Source organism: Mugil cephalus, chromosome 11, assembly GCF_022458985.1.
Source record: "Mugil cephalus isolate CIBA_MC_2020 chromosome 11, CIBA_Mcephalus_1.1, whole genome shotgun sequence".
Taxonomy (NCBI): domain Eukaryota; kingdom Metazoa; phylum Chordata; class Actinopteri; order Mugiliformes; family Mugilidae; genus Mugil; species Mugil cephalus.
The window spans coordinates 3,151,031-3,170,837 of NC_061780.1; the positions used below are offsets into that span (position 1 = coordinate 3,151,031).

The window sequence follows — 19,807 nt, forward strand, 5'->3', positions numbered from 1 at the left end:
AGTGGTGGTCATTAAACAGACCCATTAATCTTTAAAAATGTTTACATATTTTGAACTGGTGCAGATTGGTCTGCATTACTTAGCATCGCCCCAATCACATCTTTATATATACATATGTATATATTACTGGCGTAATCAAAGGCAATCAAGCAAATAAATTCAAATTTGGTGAATTTTAGCAAGCGCATAAACACTGTTAACCAGCAGCAAGCTGAACAAATCAAAAACTTTTTTGACCATCCAGTTAGAGACATGACTAAGCTGATGTGGATGTGCAAACTGCTAGCAAGCTTCTTAGCTGGGAGAATTTTCTCAGTCCTCAAATACTTACTTATTGAACAAACTAGTGTGAAATGATGAGAGATGGGAAAAGTTAGGGGTATCTTTTTTTGTTGTATGAAGTTGAAACAGTTCCTTACCGCTCAGGGAACCAGTAGCACAGTGAAGGGGTGTACACAGAGAGTAGCAGCCATGACAAGAAACTCAGCGAGCTGTAGCAATGAACCGCAACAAAACATTTGTTGATGTGATGAGGGGGTGTACCAAGTTAAACTAACATCAGTTTCGAGGTAATGACCAATGGGAGCAACTGATGCAGCTTATTTAAATATAACACAAGTGTTTCCCAAATATTTACTGCAAGGAACCCTGTGCACCACTTTGGTTCCTAGCAACAACGTAGGTGAATCCAGAGGGAGCACTGTTGTTGACAGTATTTTCTTTTCAAAAACAGAGTGGTGAAGACAAGAAGAGCTTCATCTTTAACATTTGGGATGGAAAACAAGAGGATTTACCTAAGGAACTAGAGTGACCAACTGTCAGCTACAAAGCAACAGGTGGCAAAAAAATGGCTTTTGGGTTAAAAGCTATACCCAATAGGCTAAAGACAAGAAATTTTGCCCCAATTTGCTCTATGATACTGACAGCTTATGGTTGAAAGTTAATTAATTAGAAGTCAGAAACGGCCAGTAACTCCCATTTGACCTTTTGTGAATCAGGATTGGTGGTAATGTATTTTCTTTATGAATGGGTCTCTTATAACCCAAACCATGACGTTTTCCAAAACCTAAACAAGCATTTTTAGTGTCTAAACGTAACCAAACTATGACTAAAAACAAAAGTAATGGCCTACAAAAGTCAAATAACAACAGAAATAATAGCAATAGCGTTCCAAAACGAGACACAAAGTCTTTCAAGCCAAGTCTTCTGGCTGGAAGTCCAACATTTGACACACACCACTACCCACCCCTGAATAATACCTCGTTTGCTGGCAAGTTTGTCAACCATACTTGCTGTTTCTTAAAAGAAACTTATCCATTGCTTTGGGAGTCATTAGCAATCATATCATTCAGTCATTTATGTGTGAGGAAATGAGAACTATTACATTCTGTAAGATTAGTTCCTCCTGTACCAAATGTGACTGCTGGTGGTGTGCACTCACGCTGGCTGCATTTTTTAGCATAGATTAATACACCTAGTGTCACTCTTCCCCGGCTTTGTGAGTCATATCGTGTGTCGAGTCATTAGTGATATTTATAAACAGCTTTACTACTAAATCACACGATTACTCATACATTAACTTCCACCAACCAAAACACCAAAGACAAGCAAGGAGTTTGTCTGAAATGGATTCAGATATACTTTTGGCACTATAGCCTGTTAGCTATGCCTTCAGTGAGTTTGGTGTGGTGCCTAGCTGTTCCTTATGTCTATTTTTAGCACATACAGTAAATGGCTCAATTCACAAATCTAATCAAACTCTGGGAGAAAGTTTGGAGACATGAAACAAACGAGAGCCGGGTGACAGGAAGTCTGTGGATCTCCTGGGGGAATTAATGAATGAATCTGGATGTGTAAAAGGGAGTGTGGCACACTGTGTGGATGTGGATCGCAGTCAGCAAGACATAAAGAAGGTTAAAGATTAAAAAAAGGAAATAAATAACAAGACGTCACTATTCTTTGCTGCACTCCGCGTAAAAAAAACCCTCAGAGATTTCAAGCCGACGCCAGAAACCGTCTGTAAGAGAGAAGTGAGTGGGAGGGAGAGGAGGGGGTGAGGGGGGCAGAGAGGGACGTGTTTTTTGTTGTTTTCTGTTTTTTCCCCCTTTTTTTTGCCTTCTGCTGCTTATTGGTTTAGAGCGGAGGAGGAAGAGGAATGAGGGACAAACACAAACAAAGAGACAAACATCAAAACTGTCGACCTCAAGGGAGCAGCAGCGCTCGCTAACGAGCTGTGACAGCCAGAGAAGAAGAGAGGAGGGGCGGAGAGAAGGCGATGAAACAGAGGAGAGAAAAGGAGGAGAGAAGAAGAGAGTAGAAAAGAGGCCAAAAATGAACGAGACTGCCATATGTATGTATACATTTTTAAATCACTTCTTCAGCTGACTTGTGGTGCTGCTATTACAGTAAGAACTACACGATCTGTTAACAACAAATTAAAACTTTATGAAAAAACTCCAAAAAGAAAACCAATACAGAAATACTTACTTGCATTCTTTACCAGAAACAAACACACAAACACAAAAAACTCCACAGCTCCTTTTACAGTAACACAGAGCTACTGATTTCCAGTCTGGCACACACATCTAGATCAATCTATGAAGCCCAATTAACCCTCCACGCCACAACCTTTCACCTCTTAGCTCATCAGCCGACTGTCAGTCACTTGGGATGTGTGACCACAAACGTTTATCTTCCTGTCAGTTTGTGTTGCATCAACAAGTAGGCGCTGTCTGAGTGAGTGCTCCCCACATCTGAATGGCGGATAATCTCTACCCAGCCATCATGTAATCCCTGTGTGAATACAGTACAATATCAGCTGATATTTAACACAGTGTGGTTTTTGTTTTGCTGCTGCCTCAGATCTAAAAGTGTACACACTCACTTGTACCAGTTTATTAGGTACACAAAATAAAACAAATGTATTATAATATAACAGACTTGCACTATCATCTTCATCATTTCTATTAACGTGTCTACATCAACAAACGTGCATAGAGGGGGTTGCTGGCGTCTATCCCAGCTGTCATTGGGTGAGAGGCGGGGTACACTCTGGACAGGTCACCAGCCTATTGCAGGGCAAACACAGAGACAAACAACCATTCACACCACCTAAACTAAATTTAGAGTCAGCAATTAGCCTAATGAGCATGCCTTTGGAGGTGGGAGGAAACGGGAGAAAACCAGAGAAAACCCACGCAGACACAAGGAGAACATGCAAACATCACCCAGAAAGACCTGAGCTCTCAAACTCAGACCTTCTCGCTGGGAGACCTCAGAATTTTAATTTTATTGATTTTCCTACACAGAAAAAAAATATATAACTGTTATATAACTTAGTTTATTGTGTTCTACCTCAGAAAACTAAAAGGTAAAACAAAAATGTATTGATTAAGTGATTTTCCACTTGTCCACGACTACGTTTTTCTTTCCTGTAACAGCTTGGCTCTAGTTCTGAAGTTTGCAGATGTGGGGCGAGTGCAGGTTGACAAAATAGGACCCAGGTAGTTCACTGCTGACTGCCCCATCTTCTGTAGGACCAGACTAGATCAGTGGAGGCAACACAGTAGACTCGCTGGTTTTGATTGTTCGAGCCCAGCTTCTTTCTTCTATTTGACTGATTTTAGGAACCAATAATGTTTCTGTCCACATCCTTGACACAAAACAGGCCCCGGTACTAATGCACAGCAAAAATATGTACAAAAACGTAGACACGGGACCATAAAAAGCAACCAAGAAGTGAGTATGACAGACAAATTGGATGTGGCTTAACTTTGCCACCATTAACAGTAAGAGTAAGACCAACAGCTGGCAGACAGAAAAATCTGCAGGATTCAGACTCACCTTCATCCTCGTCGTTAGCGGTGACGGTGATGAGGACGAAGCCGACCTCCTTGTCTTCCTCCACGCTGACCTCGTACACCGGCTGGGCAAACACTGGGGCGTTGTCATTGACGTCGGTGATGAAGATCCTGACGTAGGCCGTGTCTGAGTGAAGACAACACAAAGGCTTTGAAAGAACTGTCCGTGAACAGTGCACGACTTGTGGTGCTGCAGATTCAGATTCCACAGATATACAGGCAGCAGGATGACGTTTAATGAAAACAGAAGCCAACATCACAACTACAAAATATCTTCCATGTTGCTATGCAAAGGAATCAGTCCTGCAACAGGACTGCTGTTTTCTTTCACTGATTGATTTTTTCATTTTTCAAAACTGTTGGCTAAGTAACCATCAACTAAAAACCTCTTCAGCTATTTCAGTATCTGGATAAATAATAAAGTTATTTAAGAAAAAGGTTTTAAGACTAAGCTTTTGACTTTTAGTAAGCGAGACATAGTTTAGAGCTCAGGTTTGTAGGTTTGAATGTGAGTTACCTGTGTTTGGCTGGCCCTGCTGACCGGGTCGAGCCGACTCTGAGCCGTCCTGCGACTGCACCTCAATCAGGTAGGACGCTTTCTGTTCCCGGTCGAAAGACGCTCGAGTGATGATGACACCGCTGCGTGGGTCAATGCTGAAGAACTGAGAGTCCCCGCTCTCGTCTTTTAGGATCACATAGTGGATCTGAAGGAGACAGACGGAGGAGCTCAGGTAGAAGAAGAACAGGAAGCAGAAGTCGACCAAGGAGGGGTGCAGCTGTTTCTCACCATTCCGTGCAGGCCAGAGTCCAAGTCCGTGGCCAACACCTGAGCCACCGACGTCCCCATCTGTGCTCCTTCAGGGACCGTGGCCTCGTAGGTGGCCGACAGGAAGAAAGGAACGTTGTCGTTCACGTCTGATGTGAGAAACAAAGAAATGGTAGAGCAGCAAGGCAAAAGATCATTTTTTCCCCCCTAAATCTGTCATTTGTGTTGTTGCTGAATCTGGCAGAACACATAGAGTCTGTCATGTGCATGAAAGCTGATTAAAATGGATTAAAAACTGACGGAGAAACAAAAGGACAGAAAGAATGGAAAAGCGAGACATAGACAAAGAAGGAAAAGGACCAAAAAAGAAAAGCAAGACAGGTGGCAAAGAGAATTTATTTGCAACAATTATATCAGTAAAGGAGATTAGAAAATAAAGATGAAGGACGGGCAAATAAGGAAGAAGAAACAGACAATAGAAGGGAATAAAAAAAAGTCCACCTGAAAGTGAGGTTGGACTGTGTCTCCCCTCACTAATGAAAACTGAGTTATTAGTGAGGAATTATCCTCCAAACACCCTGAAGAGTCCACAAAGCAGCTTGTCAGCTCACTTTCAAGCTCCGCTAAGCCAATTACAGCGTCCGATGTGGGGTTGTTCAAAGCCAATCAAAGTCAGAAAGTGTTTTCTCCCCGATCCTTCTCCCCACCAGCCCACAGATGCTGATTGGGAAATGAGGCGACGTGGAGCTCACACCACCAGCCGCTACTGTTTTCCTCTTTGTCTACCAGACACCAGGTATGTGATCTACCATTCATTACTCTCTTTCCTTGTCGTTTCCAAGCACTGTTGCTCATTATTGCTCAGATTCTGTAGGCCACCGGAGGATTCTTTACCTCCTGGTCAGAGTGGAATGGTGACACTGCAACTGCAACTAGTTTTAAACAGTTTAAAACAAAAGCAGAAATAAAATCCAAAGTCCTGGCTCTAAATGGGTGCCAATAAAATAGATAATATGAAATAATATGAAGAGAAAAATATCCAAAAGCTAGGTAAGTATACAAAGATTTTGGTCCAATCAATGTGACAATTCAATGTTCTGCTGGGAAACTTTTGGGCCTGGCATTCATTCATGTAGATGTTACTTAGACATGTAGCACCCACCTAGACCAGATCAGACACCCCCACCCCATAGCAATGACACTCCCAGCAGGATGCAGCCTGACACAGACACACACACGCAAATGGTTTAGGAACAACTCAAACGACCAAAACAACATAAGGTGTTGACCTGGCCTCCTTATTCACTAGATCCCAAACTGATCAAGTATCTGTGGGATGATCCACAGAGGCCCCTCCCCTCAACCCATAGGACCCCCCCAGAACACCCATGTCCATTCTCTGATGAGTCTCATCTATTTTGGAGGCACAAGGCACAATATTAGGAAGGTGGTCATAATGTTACGCCTGAATCAGTACGTTGGGACCATTGTGATATGTGTGTTTCCACAAAGCCAGAGAGTTACTAACAACAGCCCTTTAACAGACGCATAAACACTCCTTCCTGTGTCTCACCTGTCACATTCACATAGACGGTGGTGAAGGAGGCGAGAGGCACAGCAGCAACGTTCTGCACGCGCACTCTGAGCGTGAAGAAGCGGGTTGTCTCGTAGTCGAGGTTCTCTGCCACTAGGATGGATGCCGAGCCGTCGGCGCGGTTCGGTTTGATGTAGAACCGCACCGGCATGTTGGTCTCCGGGACCTGACCCTCCTCCAGGTTGTAGGTAACGCGAGGGTCACCAAGCGGAGACGTGGCCTTGACGGTCTGATGACAGAGAGAGGGGACAACATGATGCACATTTTGCCATGTGAATGATCTAAAACTACAAATAACTCACATCGACTGACATATTACGTTTTCATGTGTCTGCACTTCTGGATTTTTTAAACCCATCACTGCGCATGCGTTTTCCGCTGAAAAGGGTGAGGTGATTCAAGAAGGAGAAAAAGGCCAACTGACAGCAAGTGACACGCGGAAATATATTAATGTCACGCACATCTGAGGACAGCAAGGTAGGCAGGCCAGTGAGATTTCACAGACACAGTCAATCATACCCAACTGTCAGGAAGTTATCAGACATTCAGATTTGGAATTTTCTCAGTTTCCCAGTGTGAAATGAACACAAAAGCACCAGTTACATATGAGTGCTCTACAAGTTAGTGTGCCTTTTCCTGGGTGCATCTTTGTTCCATCATTTTCACTGGCTTACTTCCTCAATAACTAAATGTCAGGGGTATGTCGTCCTCTGTTCAATTCTTGCAGGAGGTAGAGTGTCTAGTTTCACAGATGACTGTTGCCCAAATGTTTCAGATCAATAAAAATCTAGTTTCACATGCTAAAAAGCTATTTCAATTCAGGTCTACACAGCACCAGATTGTGGTGGGTTCCGATTGTACAGTACTGTTTTTTATTTTGTTTTTTCATGGAAGCTGTCATTCTAATTTCATGCCTTTCGTGATGAAATCTTCAAATTCTTATAACAAATAATCTATTGGGAGGCAGCTTGTCTACGGAATATAGTATAAAATTCTCAAAATAACATGTGTTAGATGACAGAAACGCTAAATGAGAGACTGCATTGAGTTAAAGAAGCTAGTAGAACAGAGGCTAGCTGGGCTATGAGGTCGCAATCTAGTTTATACAGAAGATTTCTAGTTAAATTCTTTTCACAGATGTGTGCTCCTAAAATATTGTTAATATAAACTTTCAAATACCCACAGGAAACTGACAGCTTGGACTTGCATTTCTGTTTTTAACTGGGTCTGCAGCTAAAATATAATACTGCTATGTTATTGCATGCACTACACAATAGATAAACAACAGAGCCAAAGGGGATGATCGAGCTGCAGAAACAGTCGTGTGTTCCTTTTCTGCTTCAGCTTCATAGATACAAACTTATCTCCATTGCTGAAGCTGTAACTCCATCAAAGAATCCAGCCAAGGAAGTCTCTGTACTGGTTCATGATGACATCATGTTATCACGCAGCTTCTAGGGTCGACAGCGAGGTCGTTCATCTTTACAACGGCTCAAACGGCTTCCAGGCCCATAAACCATAACACTCACTAGAAAAGAGACACCCTAAAATACACAACTACATTTCAAAGAATGCTGCGTTTCAACGGCCAGAGCTGAAGTTCAGTCCTTGTATGGAGAGGAAGACAGGACTTTTCCAAGATACCTAAAAAGGTTTTAGTTTTCTGCCTTGTTGGAGTTTTACTTCATGCAGATTTTCAAAAAATACGTGTTTGAATCAGTCTGTGTGTGTGCGCGTTGCCCCGACCTGTACAACCACCGGCAGCTTTTAAAAGCAGAGCTTTTAAGACTCGTGTTGGTCTCCTGGCAGGAGATTAAGCTGACCTTAGTGTGTGTGTGTGTGTGTGTGTGTGTGTGTGTGTGTGTGTGTGTATTTGGGATAGAGATAGAGAGAGAGAGAGAGCTTTTAAGGTCTTTGTCCTTCCTTTGACCACACACTCCTAACCTTGCCAGGGAAGGATTGTATTTTCCATGGTTGAGTGATGCCATCTCACTTTACAGTAAGAGTATGACCTGGACCGTTAGACAACACACACGCACGCACACACACACACACCCTCTAGTCCTGAACACAGTCATTCCACTGATTCATGCTGGTTCAGTCAGAGATCACAGAGCAGATTTAAAATTAAATCTCTTGAAAAATGTCCAATATAACCCGTCATACTAACCCTATAATATTGCAGATTTATTAGGACCATCCTTAATGTTTCCGGTTGTTTAATCAGTCTATTCTTTTAGTGATGGGAGCCTTTTTCGTGATTCAGGCTGTCAGAAGTGATAACAGCAAAGAAGGTCTTAATATTTTGGCTCTCACTTGAGTTCACATTCCTTTGCTCACTGAGCTGCACATGAAACATGTCAGACAGTTAAGTGTACTGGTCTTTGAGGACAGTCTCTGGGTAAGAGAAGCTGACTGCATGACTTTTATAGTCTGAAAGGAAGTTTACTTGTTCACTAAGTTTGAGAGCAGGGCCACGCCTCAACCAACCTCTGACTGCCTGTCAAGCTGACTTATAGGCACCCTGCTTATAGAGCATTCTCCTTTTACAGCACACAGATATACACCGATAAGCCGCAACATTAAAACCACTGACAGGAGAAGTAAATATCATTGACCATATTGTGACAATCCAATATTCTGTTGGGAAACTTTTGGACCTGACATTCATGTGGATGTTACTTTGACATGTAGCACCCACCTAGACCAGACCAGGCACCCCCACCCCATAGTAATGACACTCTTTGATGGCAGCATCCATCCCCAGCAGGGGATACTATTATTATAATAATAACTTTATATGGCATTATTCTTTCTCATAAAGTACCTCAGTAGTCACAGATGGACCGCAGCAGGTTGACAGAAACGTGGCTACCAATCAGCACCTATGACCTCTCCAACCACCACCAACATCACTCGCTCGCAAGCAGTGGTTTGCCCGATAGATGTTTTCAATGCTTCAAGTTAAATCACTATTTTCTATATTATTCGTGATTCCCAAAAATCAGGTATGGCTGCGTTCCCAAGGCCACTTCTCTAAGTAGCTGTTTCATATTGTCACAATGTCATTATCAAAGATCTAGTCACAAGGAGGATGGGGCTGCTCACAACTCTCTGTATGTACACATTTCTTGTATGTGTACATACAACCCCGGTAAAGCTGAAATCTTAATTAAAACCACAATGAGTTATAAATGTATATCTCAATTGATAATAAATGCACCTATCTGTCAGTTCTGTATAAAAACTGAAAAAGATCAGCGCAAAATTATTTGACCCCCGAGGGTCATGGTTAGGCTAACCTACCACAGAGGACGGAGGATGCAGGAGGCAAAAAACACCAGTGGCAACATGTTTTCCTGAGTGAGAAACGCTGTCCTCACCCTCAAACACCAAAACCCTCTCAGCACTCTCTGCTTCTCAGTGACCACAGCAGCTCAAAGGCCCCTCGCTCTCGTGTCTTTGGAACCCACTTAGCTTGTGGCACTCAGATAAACACAGAGAAAAACAGAGGCTTACCGACACCTGCAAGACCAAAGATCAGAGTAAAATAATAAAATATCACTTGAAGGGACGTGTGTCTGAATTGTCACATATTCTGAGCGATTACCAGCATTTCAGATTCTGCATTTCTTATTGTGTTGATGTCGCCTGAGGAGTTTTTTTTAACCAGTCAATAAACATAAACTGGAGTTTCTTCTTTTTTATTTCATTGATAATCTATTGAAATGTGAAAAGCAATGTTAAATCAGCCAGTCCAGTTTCCAGGTGAGGAGTCGTGTCAGGACGGGGCAGTGCAGCGCGGTTCAGGCCTTGCAGCGGGCCGAAGCAGCAGAGCGTAGGGAATCAGTGCTAATGAGAAATCATCTCATTAGACATCAGTGCAGAGCGTTGAAGCTAAGCTGATCAGTGTCTGCCATCTTCTCCCACACACATTAACGCCTGCAGAGATATCGTTGTGGACCGCTCTCAGCTGGTGTGACTGGTGCTGAGAGTGATTCAGCAGCTGGAATACAGATCGTCCTGTCAGCTTCACATGCTAACCGTTAGCAGCCATCTGAAAAAGGGTGGGGTCACTAAGGACGCTGTTTTCTGTTCACATTATTTTACTGTTTGCTGCTGATTTCATTGTTGCGTATAGGGGAGAAGGCAGTCATCTGATAAACTCAGTTTTAACAGGGCTGGATTCAATTTGTAGCAGCTCTCAATCGCACATTTTTCAGAATTAAAATAAAGGTTAATGACAGCAACTGGGCCTCATTCTCCTTGTGACTGGATCTTTGATAGTGACAATGTGACCATATGAAAATGGCAACAACTGGCCCATCCCTATTGCACACTACTTCAGCCTTGAGAGTTATCATTCCTACAACCTGAGCTCTTTCAGTTATAATACCAATGAGTTGTATCTTAACTGGTGTTGTTACTGTTTGCTTTTAGAGGAAGGTATCTACAATCCACTCAAGTAGCCACTGAAGTACATCCAAAAACAAGCTGAAACAAGGGCAGATGGACGTGCAGAGTCCATTGAAGACATCTCCATTCATCAACCATGTATATGCATGATACACTATGACCGGGATGACTGAGATCCTTCCCAGATGTACCTATGCTCAGTTTGTCTAGCCCAAGTATTTCCACTTTCTGCTGCTTTATACTTAATTCATAACATTTTGAGGGCAACTAGTATTTTTTCCACCTCTACATTTATTTCATTGTTTTAGTTAGATTCATATTTAAAAAAAAAAACAACTAATAAATGGTTGTTTGTGGTTATAAATAGAGCTTCCACACAGTACACGTAGTAATTAAAATGATCCCTCAAGGATCCCCCGCTTTACATATGGTGCTCCAAACATACTGTGATGCTAATACTCCACTGATAGCACTTAAGCATTGTTCTGAATGCAAAAGCTCCTACTACTTGTAGCAAGTATTTTGGGAGTCTTACCTAAATTAAAACAGCTACTTCGGATGACTGCATCCTTTCTGATGACTATTTTAATGCAACACAGATAACAACAACAACAACAGCTACAAACGATCATTTGAAGTCCTTTGGTAGCCAAGAAAAAGAAATCGGCAGGATGAGGAAGCAACGGGAGGAAGTCAGCTGATGAGGAGACTATTATAACATGAAACTCAAACCCGAGCAGGGGACGACTGCAGCTTATTGATATGGAGATTTATCACACACGACCGCACACACGTACAGCGGCTCCCACCCCTGCAGCGGCTCCCTCCTCTACCTCGTTAACAATATGATTAACAGACCTTATTAAGGATGCTAAATTTAAAACAACAGCACAATTAAGGCAGCAGAGGAGACGGATTGGGAAGAGGATGACGATGGTGAGGAGATGGCATTTCAGCATTTGGAGTGATTTGTATATATTTGGAGAAGGGACCCAAACATACGGATGGGTGATTTTTCTCCACCATACATTTTTGTGTTGGTCCCAAAGTGACTCTTAAGTTCAAAATTAAGAGGCGAATCCTGGATGACAGGAGAGAGAGATGACCTCCGAAGATAAGGAAAACAAAAAAATTCCATGTATTAGAGAAAGGACCAAAATGAAAAGCCTTTGTGAGCCATGACAAAGCTTGCATTATTGGACAAAACGATCACAATGTTACCTCTTTCTTTTTTCCCTCGCCTTCTCCTACATTTGACTCACCCCTCTTCACACCCTGCTCACTGCCTCCTCCCTCCATCATACATCCTCTGTCAGGTTAAACACAGTAATTAAACGTCTGTTTTTTTTTTTTTTTCTGAGGTGATGAGGGACCACTGTGGCGCTCGGACAGTAGGTATAATTTTCTCCCTCTCTTCAATCATCTCCGACAGATGGAGCTGTGGGCGGGACAACCTCCAATCACCATCACCATTATTTTTCTCTCTTTTCAGGAAAAATGTGGGGTTCGAAAAGAAGCAGCACGCTGAAACGCACACACAGGATGACACACATACACACACCTACAACTGTTTGAAAACTGACTAACCTCCATGAAATCGAGCAGCTGGAGGGTAAAAACTCCTCCACCTTCTAAACCAGCGGCTTAGGAAAAGACAGCAAATTAGGATGGAGGGATCAAAAGAGGAAAAAATCACCGTGGGTATACAAGCAGACTGTGTGTGTGTGTGTTGGGTGTAGTGAGTCAGGTGAGACAGACTCAGGGGGGGTTTGTTGTTTGCTTGGCAGAAAATTTCTGGAAGTGCTCGGATAAACGTGCTGACACAGAGAGAGAGAGGGAAGGATGGATGAGTGGAGAAGGGAGGAGAGAGGGCTAGAGGAGAAAAAGTGTGTCTGGCCTCCTCAGGGTTCTCTGCGCAGACACCAAGGAGGTAGTAAATGAAAGAGAACTCTTTTACTGCGGCGGGAGAACCGCTGGTTTTAGATATTTCTCTCTTTTTAGACGTCTTCTTCCCGTCTCGCCCACGTCAATTACTTGATATAAGAGCCAGTTACTGATTAGAAGGGTTCAGTTTAGACCTACTGGAAGGAGTCATGGCAGCTGTAAAAGACAAGGCTGAACAATATCAGATGAAAACAAATTTCTTTTCTTTTTCATAAAATCTATTGGCTTGCATGAGGACAGACAGCTATCAGCTGTATCAGATATTCAAGGCAAAAAACAGTCCAGAATTGAGAGAAATGCAGTCATCACCAGCTCATCGCCAGGTCAGAATGACATCTAAAAAACCCTGCTAGCTGATGAACCTGCTTTAAAATTCTCAGCTGGAGTCAAATTAGGGCCAATAAAGGACAGCGGAATAAAATGGTCAATGTTGGTTATACACGTACCAGTCAGTCTGTCCATTTTAACAACTTAGAGACCTTTGGAGAGCCAGGAATGCCGGCATGGAGACTTACTCCAAATGGTAAAAAGGTGTACCTTTTTGTCAGGAATGTTTAGATTAATGACCATATATAAAAATGAACAAATCCTCTATGACACCCTCTTGACTCTGGCAAACTCATGGCTAAATTTTATATGGCCAAAGAGGTGCAAGTGTGCACTGACAGATAAAGATAATTATTCATATCTGTAAGCCTTGCGATCATATGAACAGTTGATTTATGAATGGGGGAATCAGCTGCAGAGACTAAACCTGTTTTTCGTGCCAGGCTGTAAATATGTTTATTTATGTGGCGTTGGTATGTGCTCTTATAGTAGGCAGCACATGAGCATTTACACTGTCATTAGAGACTAACAAAACAGAAAATAATCTGAAGATCATATCAGTTTATTCAGAATATTAAAAGCGTACCAGGAACATCAAGTGATTTAAAGAGTCTATGTGACTTCTCTCTGTGGAGGCTGCCATATTGAGTGACAAATCAAGAGCTCTGGCGCTGACAGCTGTTCCATCCTGTTCTAGTGCAAATGTTCAAGCTCATGAAGTTGTGTGGAATGCATGAAGAGCTCAGTTCACCCTTGGTAAATTAGAGTAAAAGCTGTCAATCAGTTTTCTGGAGCTCAGACTCCCCATCACAAACTCACCACTATCTTGGCATCACGGATGGTGTTTTCCGGCACAGTGACCCAGTACTCAGGCTGCTCCCAGTGTGGCGGCTGGTTGTGGACGTTGGTGATGATGACGGTCAGTTCCACAGAGCTGCTGCGGTTCCCTCCATCTGACGCCACGATCTGACGGTTGATCCTGGACGTCTGTAGGGAAAGGCTCAGATCAGAAACCAACTACCTCCAGGGTGCGTAGTTGTTGTCTTACTACTTATTTAATTACGTGGCATTTCTTAACTTTGTGACTGAAACGTGGTCTTTCTCTTCTTCACAAAATCAAATTTTAATGATCAAGCAGTTGTTTGACTGTTGTGAAGAGACACTGGACATTAAATGTAATTGAAATTAAAGAGCAGAGAGGAAAAGACAACAAAGAAATGACTGAATAAAGAAAGCCAGTACAAGTAAAGCTGCCTTAACTATAAGTTATTGACTGAAGTGCTGTTTAAGAGGGAGTGAGAGGCAAAGAAGAAGAAGAAGAAGAAGAAGAAGAAGAGAGGGGAGATGTCAGTGACAGAAGGAGATGAAGCATCGGCATCATTCATAGCAAGCGTGGTCTGCACAATTTTCCAAATGGTCACAATGCAGACTGGGTTGATTTATTATCCAAATACTTCTGTTTCATATCATTGTAATGCTTCACTATTTTTCCGAGTGATACGTTCATCAGAATAAATTGTATTTCCTTCTTTATCTATTTAAAGAATGAAGCTGTAGGGGCGGATTGTGGGTATACAAAGCTTGCAACTCTTATATAAGAGCTTGCAGTTTGCATCCAATCCTGTATGCAATTACCATTGAAGCTAAGTAGAGGTGAAATATAGATCCTGATAGGAATCCAGATATGATCATGATGTATTAGGGCCGTGACACATAAAGCTGAAGGTCAGCCATTTGACAGTAACAGTGGAGCGTGTCGGTGAGCTAGATCACTCTAACTGGCTGATCAGCGTAGTGAACCAAATAACAACATAATCATCTAGAATTATTAAACTGTAGACCAACTAATCGGCATGATTCAGTTTAGAGATGCGATGTTCGTGGTGTTCAGTGCCAGTAGCTCTTTGTTGTCAGTTTCATGTGTTAGGGTCACTGACTGTACGTGGTATACGGTTAGGGGCTTTAATTTTAGAACTAAATGAAGTTAGTTGTTAAAAAGGTAATGGTGTTTTCTGACCTGCGAGATGGGGTGGTTAACATAAATCCAGCCTGTGCTTGGGTTGATGTGCAGGTACGCAGGATTCTGACTTGACAGTGAATAGGTGATGGCTGAGTTGCTTCCTTGGTCGTCATCATGGGCGGCTGCTCGCAGGAAACTAGTTCCAACTGGAGTATCTTCCCTCAGGAAATCTAATATGAAATGGAGTAGTGGTCAAACACAGAAAATAAAACTAGAGGAAATATTTAAATACTATTTAACATTAATATATAACATTTATTTATTTTATTTAAAATGGTCATGTCACATATTTTCTATGAGACGTCCACGATGTCTGACTGTGACTGAAGCATAAATACTGAATTCCATTAAATCTGAATGAACATAATACAACATCATGTTCTGTGATGGTAAGCAGATATTATAATAATGGGAACACAGCGTTGTGTTGTGTCAGCAGTATGTCACCTCATTTTGTCATTTCTGGGTCTCACTCTGCAAAGTCAACAGATGCATTTTTAAATTTATGAATAAAACCTCCAATCCTGCTGACTGCGACGCATGTCAGCGCTGATCAGACAACAACAACCAGCAAACAGGAGGTCGGCTGCTGCATTTCCCTACGTAATACTGCATTTCAAGCATTATGTCAATAATATTATGTCCTTTTCAGATGTGTGGGTCTCACTGGATACATTTCAACTGAATAATCACGTCAGATCCTGCAGAGTCTAATGTGTGTCAAAGAGAAACAAGCAAAACAACCAGCAGGAGCGAACCCAGGGTTTGTTGGTCTCCCAGGGTACACAGGGTACAAGGCTGCACACATCATAATGCTGTAACACAGTAAGCTATTTCTTCTGTTTAAGTAGTGATCTCAAATTAATATTAATAGTAAGTAAATAAACAGTTGCATTCTTGGTGCAGTTATAACAGCAGTGGGATTTTTTACTTTGATTTTTGTGTCTAAAACTGTTGTACAAGTAGCCTGATGTAGCCAGACTAATGACCTAATAAAGTCAGCCATTTAACACATTTAACTGCACTGCTCTCAGGTGCTGTGGATGGCTATACCACACAAAGTCCACCCGAACAACCCGACGGGTAGATCCATCAGATCTATGATGTTGCATGATCGGTTCCCAATGAAGCGACTCCAGACCAACTTTTCACCACAAAAAAATTGTGAGCGATGGTGAGAGCTAGTTGCATCGTGTTGTACATATAGGAACCATGTCCAGGACACAAATAAGCAGCAGAAAACAACGCATTTTAGACAATTTTTAATCAACTGATTCTTGATGACTCATATTTTTAAGTGTATGTGAAAAAGGAAGAGGAGAACTTTAACTTGAGTGACTTTAGTAACTTATCATTTTGAACGTACATCTTGCACCGACTTGTGTCCGCACAACATCCATGACTGACTCCTGTAACTCTGTTCCATAGAAGTAACTATTTGCTAGAAGCTTTCAGGCAGAACTACATTTATTCTACTTTGAGCTTTCTGATGCTTTTACTCAGACTGTCAAGCTACAGTTTGCATTTATCACGTCTCTCTATGGACTGTGTGTGACAATATCTAATATAAGACTGGGTTGGCTAGTTTCCTTTGCAGATTTTTACAAAAAACACCACAGCAGCCCGTTCTGAAAGGAGTTTTACACCAAATTTAAATTACATTCATGCTCACAGACATCTGAAAGTAGTTTCAGCTGCCAGAGGACACTGTCTCCTTTCCAGTAAACAGAACCCTCTGGACGAGACGAAAACTTTGCTTACAGAATGTAAAGAGAAGAAGGGAGAAAAAAACACCCAAGAGCTGCTGCTCATGCTGTCCCTAGAGCCCCAATCCTCCGCACAGTGCTGTGTGAGGATAAAGACCATAAGATAAATAACAAGCAGACTGAACAAGAGGTGGTTTCCAGCTCATTTCCTTCATTTGTGCAGGAAAAACCCCACAACACAAACACACTCACCAGTGGTAAATGAATGCATGTCCCAGAAACATTTCAATCTGCCTGTTAAATAGTTAATGAGCCACTCTGTGCGTTTCACTAATCGGATGAGAAGAACTTCTGACACGATGCTTATCAAAACACATATTTGCACACATAGTAAACAAACATGGACCCGCGGGAGGCACCAGAGAATATTTCATCAGTCTTAAGAGCTTTCCAGGATTACAAGGATGCAGACTGATACAGGATGGCAGCGACAAACAGGCGGTTTCCACTCTTCACCTGCTCCTTTCAAACCTCCAGTAAATGCACAGGAGACTTGGTGTGGAACAGGGAGTGGAAGGTGTGAGAGCACAGATGTTTGTGTGTCATTCCTGAGAGAAAGAAACCTTTTAACCCTGAGTGCGCCACCACCTTGTTTCACCCCGTTCAGGTATAAGAGGTGAGACAAGTCCAGCTGACGAGAGCTGAACTGCTTCTGGACGTCATAGTATCAAGAGTACCAGTGGCAGTAGTATTTGAACCAGTAGATGCCGTGAATAAAGCAGAGACAGCAGGAGTAGCTTTAAAAGCATTAATAAATGTTGGAACATGCAACAGAAATGGAAGCAGTCAATAATGTAAGAGCACCAAGTAGTAATAGTAGTAATAGGATATCAGTAGCAGCAGCAGCAGTAAAGTATTACTGAAGGATATGTACTGAGGTAGCACTAGTAGTAGAAGTAGAACTTTGTAGCAATATTCAACCTAGAATTCATGGTGATGGGATCACTACTCAGTGCACTACTACTGTTACTCCATTAATAGTAATACATTAGTAATAATAGTACTAGCATTAATAGAAATCTAATCACTGGAAGTAATCACAGTACTAGTAGAGGTAGTAGCATTCACACAGGTAGTAGTATTTATAGCTGTAATAGTAATACTCACAGTGGTAGTAGTAGTAGTAGTGGTAGAAGTAGAAGTAATCATAAATGTGGTAGTTGTTACACAAGTAGTAATACACACTGCTAGGAATACATTACTGCTACTAGAAGAAGTATTACTAATTCAACTATCAGTAATACTGACAGTGGTAGGAGTAGTAGTAGTAGTAGTAGTAGTAGTAGTAGTAGTAGCAGTCTTAGTAGTACAAGTGTTCCCATGGGTAGTAGTACTTAGAGCAGTAATAGTAATAGTAGAAGTACTGCTAGTACACATTACTAGTCAGTAGTAGTAGTACTCACAATGATAGTAGTGATAGAAAGAAATATATATTAGTAGTAATAGCAGCAGTATTAGTAGTAGATGTGTACATACTGCTAGTATTCATATACATATTGTATTATTTGTAATAGTAATAGTAGTATTAATACTAGTGGTACTCACACTGGTAGCGGCTGTTTTCAAACTTGGGGTCGTTGTCGTTCTGATCTGAGATCAGTACTGTGATCTGACAGATTCCAATGAGCGGCTCTTCAGCCTGATCAGTGGCCGTCACAGACAGCGTGAACTCCCTCTGACGCTCCCGGTCAAAACTCACCGCCGTCGTGATCACACCTGACAGACACAGGGGACCACGTTACCAGGACAACGTCCTCACTTGTTCTGTGTTTTAGTGAAACATTGGAACTACACTGCAGACAATGCTCCCCACAGGACTGCGTGCAGAGGATGAAAATGTTATCTGTTTACTCTTTTAAAACGTGCATTCTTCTTATTGTGGCACAAACACTCGTCACACGCAGCCTACCACTGTCAGGATCAATGTCAAATCCAGACGACACTCCATCTCTGTGCATGATGCCGTATTTAACCTCTCCGTTGACCCCCATATCTGCGTCGTGGGCCTGGACACGCAAGACGAACGTCCCTGGAGGCTGGTTTTCCAGGACCGCTGCATTCAGACTGTAGTTGTGACACTAAGAGCACAAACAGCCAAGTCAGACAACGGAATTTGTGCCATGTTTCTTAGATTAACTCACATATTAGTCCAGTCACCTCCTGGAACACTGGCTTGTTGTTGTTGATGTCGTTGATTCCCACAATGACCTGTGCAGAGCTGCTGAGAGGGTACGGCCCACCGGATGCATTATCATCAGTAGCTGTGATGTTGAGGACGTACTGCGGCCCCCTCAGTCGGGGAGGTGGACTTCGCCGCAGCTTGATGATGCCTACACACACAGAACGATACAAGCATTGGTGTAAAAAAACAAAAAAAAGCTAACAAAAAAAAAAGTAGGTTGCTGGCATATGTTAAGAAATGTGAGTTTCATGGAGTATTTCTGCAGAAACAAAAAAAAAAATAAAAAATTCCCCAAAAGCTGCTGGTCATGCTGTCCCTCATGAAAATTTAAACTGTAGAATTTCAACTGAATGATATTTTGGCCTTAAGTCGATGGTAAAGCTTAGTTTACGCTTGTTGTTTTGCTTTAAATATGTGATCCACCTGAGACATATTAAGTGGATAATCACTTGATTGCAAACAACAACTATTATTATCTATTGATTGGTACCTGGATTAAAAAATTAATCATTCAGTTTAAAAATGTCAGCCATGGTTTACTGGCACAGCAGACCAAGAAAACACAATCACCACATCAGTAGATGCAGCAAAGTTTAAGATATCACAATCAGTGCAGATTATTTTCCAGTTGCTCGGCTAAGTGATTGATCATTTCACATTTGAAATGAAAAGTGAAGCTGTGTGTTTCCCGGCCTCTGCGTCCGAAGCAGCAACCGTGTGAGTGAATGTAAATGATAACCGACGCACTGAGATTAAAAACAATGCAGATAAAAAGCTTCACCATTGGTCACCAACAGCAGCGATGGTCAAAAAAAAAAAAAAAAAAGGCCTAAAACAAATATCATATTTTTCTGCGCTAACAATCACTTCCACATTACCATAACAGAGCAGTGGAGCAAACAAACAAATAAGCAGCTTTGGTAGCAACATGA

The 19,807-nt window shown here is 42.0% G+C and overlaps 1 protein-coding gene across 1 annotated transcript in view; it reads right to left on the reverse strand.

Annotated features, from left to right (window-relative positions):
* Positions 1-19,807, reverse strand: part of si:dkey-22o22.2 (neural-cadherin) — a 123,818-nt gene that overhangs the window by 40,084 nt on the left and 63,927 nt on the right. Inside the window, exons 8-16 of the mRNA XM_047599884.1 lie at positions 18,851-19,023; positions 18,603-18,771; positions 18,239-18,409; positions 14,925-15,097; positions 13,727-13,894; positions 6,200-6,449; positions 4,648-4,775; positions 4,378-4,564; positions 3,844-3,987 (exon numbers count right to left, since the gene is read on the reverse strand). Coding sequence (XP_047455840.1) covers positions 3,844-3,987; positions 4,378-4,564; positions 4,648-4,775; positions 6,200-6,449; positions 13,727-13,894; positions 14,925-15,097; positions 18,239-18,409; positions 18,603-18,771; positions 18,851-19,023 — 1,563 coding nt within the window. The remainder of the gene's footprint in view (positions 1-3,843; positions 3,988-4,377; positions 4,565-4,647; positions 4,776-6,199; positions 6,450-13,726; positions 13,895-14,924; positions 15,098-18,238; positions 18,410-18,602; positions 18,772-18,850; positions 19,024-19,807) is intronic.